This window comes from Dendrobium catenatum, unplaced genomic scaffold (assembly GCF_001605985.2).
Source record: "Dendrobium catenatum unplaced genomic scaffold, ASM160598v2 fragScaff_scaffold_601, whole genome shotgun sequence".
Taxonomy (NCBI): domain Eukaryota; kingdom Viridiplantae; phylum Streptophyta; class Magnoliopsida; order Asparagales; family Orchidaceae; genus Dendrobium; species Dendrobium catenatum.
The window spans coordinates 749,231-758,964 of NW_021319063.1; the positions used below are offsets into that span (position 1 = coordinate 749,231).

The following is a 9,734-nucleotide window of genomic DNA, read 5'->3' on the forward strand; positions in this document are numbered from 1 at the left end:
CAAATAATCATTAGTCATATATATATATATATATATTCGGGGGTGGTAGACTGAGATTATTTTTTATGTGAAAAACTAAAAAGGTAAAGATCACGGGGTCATGATTAGGTGGAAAGATTCAGCTATACTAGTGGGTTACAAAGCTTTACATGCACCTTAACTTGGAGACTTTGAAATTAGAATAGTTTGGAGAATCGGTGAGGCTTCATATGGATATTTGGGAGTTTGGTGATGAACTTGGTCGGATGACAAAGGTCAGAAATATGATGGCCACGGCCGGGAGAACGTCCAACAACCGGGTGGAGGTTCTGTGACGCCCCAGGCATCCATAGTGAAAGGATTCGTCTGACATTCTGATCGAACTCCATTCCAGTTGCCTTGCTCGGACCTGAAATTGTTAACCACATATAATGAGCTTTACAAAGCCCAGCAGGTCAGGATTTTACAGGTTCGACGATGGTTGACGACCAGGCAAAGGTCAGACATTGATCGACTATCTGGAAGTGTTTTGACGGTGGTCGACGGCCAGGTCGAGTTTCGATGGTGATCGATCGGTGGCCCGACGACTGTCAAGTGGAGGTCCTGCAACAGTTGGCATGCTAGCGGAGGTCTGACGATGGTCGATGGCACAAAAACGATTTGGTAGAGGTCCGTCCGTGGTCGACGGTCTAACAGTGGTCGGACGGCGGTCAACGATCGAATGAATGTCTGCATGTGGTCTAAGGCCCAACAACGATCGGGTGGAGGTTCAGAGATGGTCTGGTGGTCCGGTGGCAGATAGTGACTGGGTGGAGGCCCGGCGGCGGTCAACTATCGGCAGTCAGGCGGCAAACCACCAACCACCGAGGTGGCTAGCTTCAATTGGAACAGGCCAAAATTTAAATTATTTAATTTTGTATTTGAGCTCATAATAAAAAATATCAGATAAATTTAATTCTTTTTTATTAAAAAAAAAAAAATACTGAGGGCAAGCTCGAGGTGGCTTCAATTGGAACCGGCCAAATGGGACAAATCCTTGCTCATCATCAAATAAGTCACTTGCCTATATTAAAATTTGCAGCTCCTCTTCATGGAACCTTACCGGCGATTCACTAATGCAAACTTTGACTAAACTTTTGGTGTCTTTTTTTGGGTTAAATGTCATGACGATGTCATTGATTAGGTACATCAAAATTCAGTACTAGCAATCACCTAAACTGATTTTGGAATTAAATTTATCTGCACAAGAAAAAACCAAAATTTTGAATTTATTTCATTGCTTGATCATCAATAATATTTAAATTCAAATTCAATCAGGATAATTTTTATTGTCAATAGATTTACATTAAGATTAATGTAACTTTTTAATATATTATATAGTATTATTTTTAGATTTTATTTGGGGCAAATTTTTATCAACGACTTCACATTATTTTTAAAATGTTTTTTCACAAAAAAAAAATTATTATAGAAAGCAATAAAAAAAATTATCCCAAATAAAAAATTAATATGAGAATTCCTATATTTGTTACTGGAGATTTCTCTTGTTTATTCAAAACACAGTATACATGTACAGTTCATTCTACAGTAGCCTCTCGGTAATGTACGCAAATTGAACTGAAAATTTTCGTTCGTACATAAAAGGTAGGCGTACTTAGTATTACGCTCTGCGTTCGTAATGGGGGCGATGAAGCAACCTAAAGAATTATGAAAATGATTTAGAGCTCTATCAATCCCTAAATAATGGTTAGTTTTTTATATAAAAATTATAAAAACGCCTCTTAATATATGCAAGTATACACATTGAATCAAGTAATATAGTGGTAGAGTAAAGTATCGATCCCACGAGGAAAAATATTTACTTACAAATACGATTACTGCCTACTTCAACTATAACAATTATCCTACAGAAATTGAAATAAGTTTTTGTGGAGATGTAATTACTTAATTTAAAATAAAAAATAATTAATTGAAATACTATTTGAATAAATAGTTTTGGATTGATAGAATGTAAATACGATATATTTCCTAATAATTCTCTTTTATATTGATCTTATTAAGAGCATATGCATCACTGAATGCTCAGTCAAGCATGAAGAGACAAATGACATAATAAAATCTTCCAACCTTAATACCATTTTAAAACCTTATCGGCTATCATCCTATGAAAATTTTAGAAGAGTAAGTAAAGCGTGTACTGTTAAAACCTCCTCATAATAATTTATCTCTATAAATTTGATACATGATAAGTACTATGCTTATGCTTGAACATATATGTATATGAGCACCAACTTAAGGATGCCTAAATAGTTCTCTTACAATTATGTTGAGGCTCTGATCAAAGGGTTTAAATACTCAAAATAGTGAGCAATAGCAAATAAATACTTGTTCAAAAGTAATCTAACACATTATTCAATAATAACTCTAATATCAAAATATGTGAGCCTATGTGTATTGAATTGAGCTAATTTTGAGCAAATCATCATTGAGAACATAAACATTTTAATTTCAATTTCAAGTCGATTAAACTTTAAGAGATTATCAAATAAATTTCAATCTACGACATAATAATCAGTCATAGACTCATAGGCATGTGTATATTAGGGGTGAAAGTGAGCCGAGCCAGCTCGCTAGCTGGCTTGAACTCGACTCATTTATGAGCTCGTAAGCTGAGCTTATCGAGCTCACGAGTTGAGCTCGAGCTGGCTTGGCTCGTGAGCTCGCGAGTCGGCTTGAATAAATATTAATATTTTTTTAAATATTTTTATTTATTTATTAAATTTAAATATTAAAAACTTAATACAAACCATCTAAATTTTATTTAAATGTTAAACATTTCATCTATTTTTTTCTTTCAAAATTTTAACCAAGTTTTAAACATCCTGCTTAAGTTTTAATAAATCCCGCCTAATTTTTAAAAATCCCTCATACATTTTAAATTTCCCGCCATTGGCTCCCAAGTCGCGAGCCGGCTCGAGCTCATTTACAATGAGACGAGCTCGACTCGAGCTCGCTTTCCAACTGACTAGCCGAGCTCGATAAGGGGCTAAACTCGACTCGCTTACACCTAGACATGTGTACTAGAAACAAACTACAATAGACTAAGAAAAATAAAAATCATACGGCTCTTCTTGATTTTTTGGTTGGGAGTTTGGCTCTCAACTAAGAGGTATTGAATTAGAATCTCGCGGATATATTATGCATGCTTGGGTACTGCCCCTGATTTTCGAAAAAAAAAATCAAAAATAGAATTCATTTGGTAAGCCAAATATATAAACATATAATAACCTTTATAAGTATCACAATTCGGTTTCTACGTGTAGCACGAACTACGAAATCAGCTCATAAATTTTTTATTTAATATTCTGTTTTTATTTTAAAAAAAACGGCGAGGCCATAAATAAAATCTCCATTTTAGTTTCTCATCCATCTGCACTTTCTTCCCGCCTGCACCCACTACCCGCCAAAATCTCTGCGCGTATATGGCAGTTTACACACAGAAACACGGAGGCAAACTGACTCCGTCATAGAACCTTTGCCCTTTGGAAACAACCAACTCCACTGCGGGCCGGATTAGCTCCGACGGTTCTCGTCTTCCCACCGAAGGCATGACCAAACGAAAGCGATCCAAGCGCTATCCCCGCATGTTCGACCACCCACCCACGGAGGAAGAACACCTCGCCTACTGCCTCCTCTTGCTCTCCCGCGACACCGGCTCCTCCGCCGCGATCAACCTCCGCTCTCATTTTCTTCCGCCGAATCTCGAACGCAAGTGTTCCGAATGCGGAAAGACCTTCCCATCCTACCAAGCCCTAGGCGGCCACAAAGCAAGCCACCGGAAACCCGATTCCCTTGCCGCCGTCGCCCAGGTAGACGATCACATCTCCGTGGGATCTCCTTCAACCTCAATCGCCGGCGGGAAGATCCACCAGTGCCTGATTTGCCTCAAGGCATTTCCAACTGGGCAGGCACTTGGAGGACACAAAAGATGCCATTACGACGGTACTATTGGAAGCGCTGCCGGCTATGGATCCAGCGGAAGCGCGGCGACTTCATGGGTGTCGGAGGTGAGGAGCGCCGGAATTCGTAGGTTTGACTTGAATGTGCCGCCGGTGCTGGATTTCGGCGTTGAGAGCAAGCGGCGATGGTGGGCGTTAGATGATGAGGATGAGGTGCAAAGCCCTATTTCGTATAAGAGACCGCGTCTTCCCGTCACAGCTACTTAGGGCTCGCACTCTCAGAGTACATGAACTTTGCCGACTCTGTTTCTTATTCTTAGCCAGAGCAGTTTTTTTTTTTTTTTTTTTTTAGTTTTCAAAATTTTTTTTTTCTTATATTAAGGTCGAAAATCATTATAGGGATTTTCTTCGAGCAAAACGGGTACTGCGTTGATTTGTTATTTGGTAAATGCTATTTAATAATAATATTATTTTGTTAGTGTTAATAAGATGGTTATGAGACCCATAATATTTTATAGTGCAATTTCTCGTTTACTGTATGCTAATGATTTATTCATTTTCGACAAAACTTATGTAATTAATGCTCAGATTCTAGAGGACAACTTGCTTACTTTTAAACATGCGTCTGGTCTTAACATCAATTATGACAAGTAGGATGTCAAAATGGGTATTTGAATCTGGTTCAGGTCAAATCTGGTATTGACCTTGGTCAATTTCAGCTAATCTGAACCCGGTTGCACAGGCGCCGGATCAGACCAGTCCCGCCGGGTTACCAGGTTGACCCGAACCGAACCTCTAACCCGAAATACAACAACAATTCAGGAATTATGTGAGATCAAATGCAGCTTGCACGGGCGGGGGATCAGGCTACAATGCAGTTGTAGGAGTTGGTGCAGTGCGGTCGTGGGAGCGGGTGCAGTGTGGTCGCAGAAGCTGGCGCGGGTCAGGTTGCGAACTCGAGCGAGGGTGCTAGCAAGGTGTGGGCATGAGTCTTGGTGCGGACTCTAGTGTGGGATCAAGGGCGAGCGCAACCTGAACGATCTCAAGCACAACCCGCTGTGGGCCTTTGCGAGCGCGAGAGCATTGTGGAGTGCGAACATACACGCCTCGTGAGTGCAGATTGCTCCAAGGAGACTTAATGTGGCTAACTTCTCTCACTTATTTCTTAAAATTTTTAATATGTTAGGAGGGTTGAAAGGTTAAGTTTTTATTTTTTGCTGATAGGATTCAGATTATCAAGTTTAGCATTTGGAATTCAATTCATGTTAGATAAGAGGCTCTATTATACCTAAATATTTTTCAAATTTATTGATAAATGTTGTGACAGATTTATTTTTCATGAAGATATTCATGACAAAAAGCTTCATATTATTTTCTGGGGGAAAACTTGTTTACCTAAAGTTGTAGTATTCATATATCAGATTTTCAATGGTCAAGCCTCTGTAACCATCTTAATAAGCTGAAACAGAGATAATTGGAAAAAGAACAAAACGACATTTATTCATTCTTATTTCAATGTAACAGGAAGAGAGAATATATGCATACAATGAGGGAAACAATAGTCATTATAGCAGCTTAATTAGCTTTAAGGCTACATATCAGATTATCAAAGCACTTAGCAATCAACGGATATGAATTGTTGCAGGAAGACCTCAGCAGGGATGTGGACATTGGCTAGCAGAGTAGCAGAGCAGAACTTTTATTCCATTAACACCTTGCAATATGATGATTCAGGTGGAATTATAAGCTTGTCTCTAAGCTAGGAAAATTGGGAGTCTAAAACCTTCGGTTAGCTTAAACTAGCCCATGAGTTGAGGAAAAATTATTCTGTGTAGACGCCGAATGTCGTTCGGAGGCCAATCAAAACGCGTCACATCATCCTTTCGTTGTGTACCACGGCTCGGTACCGGTGCCATGGCTGCACCTGATTCACCTACAGATGTAGAGCTACATTCAGCCACCACACAGAATAATTTCTCTCAGTTGAGGGTATGCATCTTCCATAGAAGTTTTTTTTTTTTAATTCATAATTTACTTCATTTTCCCAACTTTTTCAAGTCCATTTTCCTTGCCTCGCCAGAAATTATTATGTACGGTCACTTGACCGTTTGGAGGTGAATCAGAGCTCGCCACATCACCCGGTACACAGCATCAGTACATAGTAAAAAAGTGACGTTGTGCGCTCTGATTTGCCTCCCGACGCCATCCAGTAACCGCACAAAATAATATTTCCTGCCTCACAGCACCCAAACTTCTGATGCACATTTTATTATTTTAATAATGAGAAATACATTTCTGTCATAATAAATATATGCTGAAAATGAGAATTATTTATTTCTAGGTTCAAAGCCATTACTTCTTCATTAGACTGCCTAAATTCAACAATATGTTGGAATCAAAATTGTCTGCATATGGGATCCAGATTTTACAAAAAGCATGTGTGAAGAGATAAAGAAAGGTAGAGAGAGAATTAGCTTTGGTCTTTTCTAGAAAGAGCTTCGATTTCGCAGTTTGCTTAATTTGAGCCCATAAAAAAATAATTATATGTATTTATTTTACATTTATCTAAATAATTTAAATATATTTCATTTACACTGTATTTATTTTTCATTATATTCCTCTTTCTGCTAATGAAATATCCCCTTAATAAAAAATATTCTCCAAAAAACATTTTCTACTTATATTTAAACATGATCATTTTAATATATTGAAAAAAATGTTAAGCTAGTCTTCTTGATTATCATGTGAAAATGTTGATGACCTATTTGATATATTTAAAGCATATCATCACAATAATATAAAAATGAATTACGGTCTCAAACAAAAATGAAAAAAATTATAGTAATTAGTTAAAATTTCTAGCTCGGCCACTAGAGAGTTGAACATGAAAATATTGAGCATTCAATTGTGATGATTACGAGACTTATTGAAGAAACTAAGCACCAGATGTGATCGAAGAAGAGACGAGAGGAAGAAGATTTGCTTTCTTGAATAGAAACTATGTACAAACAAGGCTTATAAATAGATCCTAGAAATAGGAGTACACGTGTAAGCTACAGATTGGTACAACGTGAATAAAGTGCTAATACGATTTGTTTAAGTATGCTAATATCCCCCCCTCAAACGAACGGATCTGAGCTGATTGTGAGTTTGTCCCTGAGCTTTTTGAAGCGCGGCGTAGACAATGGCTTAGTGAATATGTCAGCTATCTTATCTTCGGTTTTGATTGGAACGAGTCGGAGAAGATTGTTGCTAATGTGTTCCCGGACGAATCTATGGTCAATCTCAATGTGCTTGGTTATCGCGTGATACACGGGATTGATCGCTAATGCGATGGCAGAGGTATTGTCGCAATGCAGATCAACAGGGTCGTTAGGGGTAATAAAGAAACCGGAGAGCAGACGTTTGAGCCATATAGTGTCAGCGGTTGAGGCGGCGAGAGCCCGGTACTCCGATTCCGTTGATGACCGGGATATTGTTGTTTGTTTCTTAACTGTCCACGACACCAGCGTGCTGCTAAGAAAGGTGCAGTATCCCGAAGTTGATTTTCGGTTTATGGGATCACTTGCCCAGTCGCCGTCGGAGTAGGTGGTGAGATGGAGATCTGATTTGTTGATCGGAAGACCAAAGTTCGTTGTTCCTTTGATGTACCGGATGAGGCGCTTGAGGAGAAAGTTGTGATCTGATTGTGGAGCGTGCATATGCTGAGATAAAGTATTGACAGCGTATGCAATATCCGGGTGAGTAATAGTGAGATATTGCAACGCGCCGGTGATCTTCTGATAGGTCATAGGATCAGACAACGTAGCTGACTCCATTGCAATGTCGACTTGGAGTTTGGTGCAGGAAGGATTTGCTGCGGAGTTGCAGTTAATGAGATTAGCTTGTTGAATGATGGATATAGCATACGATTCTTGTGACATAAAGTACTTATCTTGCTTATGTTGGATTCGTATGCCGAGGAAGTGGTTTGCAGAGCCAAGGTGTTTTAGCGCGAAAGTTTGATTGAGTTGATGAAGAAACGTGGAGATGGCATCTTTGTTGTTGTCGGTGATGAGTATATCATCCACGTATATGAGTAAGAACATTTTGGTGTGACCTTGGTGAAATATGAGAAGAGATGGGTCTGCCTTGCTCGGAGAGAATCCAAGACTAAAGAGATGATTGCAGAACGTTGTATACCATTGCCTCAGAGCTTGTTTGAGGCCAAATAATGCTTTCCGTAGAAGGCATACGTGATTCGAATAGGCGGGATCCTCGAATCCTTTGGGCTGCCTCATGTAGACAGTTTATTGAATGTCGCCATGAAGAAAGGCGCTCTCGACTTCTAGTTGGTGTATTTTCCAGTCGTGATGGAGAGCGATAGTGAATAGTACGCGAATGGTGGGTAGTTTAGCTACCGGACTGAAGGTTTTGACATAGTCGGGTCCAATTTTTTTTGATTGCCTTGTGCTACCAGCCGTGCCTTGAACCGAGCAACAATTCCATCGGCGTGTAGTTTCTTACGGTACGTCCATTTGCACCCCAAGATTTGCTTGTTCGAAGGAGCAGGTACCAGTTTCCATGTATCCTGATTTTGAAGTGCAAGAAATTTGACAGCCATGGCATTTTGCCATTCAAGTAGTCTGTTGGCCTCAGTGTAGCTGGTGGGATCCTGCTGAGAGATCTCGTTGAGAAGCAGATTTAAGCGAGTTGTGGGTTTGAGTGATCCGATTTTGGCACGAGTTATCATTGGATGCTTAGCCGCTAAGTTACTGGGAGAACTATGATCGTTGTCCGCTGGGGAACTTGTATGCGGAGGGCTGGTATGAGAGTTGAGCGGTGAGGTGTGACTGCTCGATAGTTTCTTTGACGAGGCTTTGTCCACGGTATGTTGGCTTGAGGTAACCTGCTGTAAAGTGGATGGCGATATTAGAAAAGATGGAGGAAAAACCGTTTGAGATGGTTTATGAGGTTGATGAGTTTTAGAGAAGGGAAAAGATGTTTCAATGAATTGAACATGACGAGAAACGATAATCCTGTTAGTTTCTCTGTTCAGACATTTATATCCTTTATAATTGCTGGTGTAGCCGAGGAAGACACATGATACAGAGTTGGGTGCAGTTTATGCCTATACTGCTTTGGTAGAAGTGGGAAGCACTCGCATCCGAAGGTGCGAAGATTGGCATAGTCAGGATTGGTGTTAAACATGAGCAGAATTGGAGAGACATTGTTGGTCGTAGACGTCGGCATTCGGTTGATAAGATGAGCAGCTGTTAAGACAGCATCAGGCCAGTACTTGGGAGGCGTCGGCATTCGGTTTCCATGTGAAGCAGCGTCCTGGCAGTATTGACGATGTGGCGGTGTTTGCGTTCGGCGACACCGTTCTGTTTCGGTGTGTAGGGGCAGGAGAGTTGGTGATGTATCCCTTTGGATTGAAGGAAATGTTGGAATTGTTGATTTATGAACTCATACCCGCCGTTGATACACATCACCTGTACTTGGCGAGCCGTATGTTTCTCAATGAAGTTTATGAAATTAGTGAAGATTGGTGTGACTTCAGTTTTAAACGTAAAAGGGAAAAATCCAAATATAGCGAGAATAATCATCAACAACTAGTAAGTAATAACGAGATCCTTGAATTGACGAAACGGGGGAAGGTCCCCAGACATCCGAATGAAGCATAGCTAGAGGAGTTTTTTTTCTATATACATAATTAGAAAAAACCTACTTGTGACTTTTACAGGTTTTACACGAAGTACAACTACGATTATTATTCTTTACACGTAAGAGCGGATGATCGTGCGAGATCTGATC

General features: G+C 39.8%; 2 protein-coding genes across 2 annotated transcripts; one reads left to right on the top strand and one right to left on the bottom strand.

Annotated features, from left to right (window-relative positions):
* Nucleotides 1-209: 209 nt before the first annotated feature.
* On the top strand, nucleotides 210-4,205 carry LOC110116307 (zinc finger protein ZAT10-like). Its single transcript, XM_020849839.2, has 2 exons — nucleotides 210-305; nucleotides 3,510-4,205. Exons 1-2 carry the CDS (start codon nucleotides 210-212, stop codon nucleotides 4,203-4,205), a joined length of 792 nt encoding a protein of 263 aa, XP_020705498.1.
* Nucleotides 4,206-7,057: 2,852 nt separating this feature from the next.
* On the bottom strand, nucleotides 7,058-8,218 carry LOC110116308 (uncharacterized mitochondrial protein AtMg00810-like). The gene has a single exon (XM_020849840.2). The coding sequence runs from the start codon at nucleotides 8,216-8,218 to the stop codon at nucleotides 7,058-7,060; it is 1,161 nt and encodes a 386-aa protein (XP_020705499.2).
* Nucleotides 8,219-9,734: the final 1,516 nt, after the last annotated feature.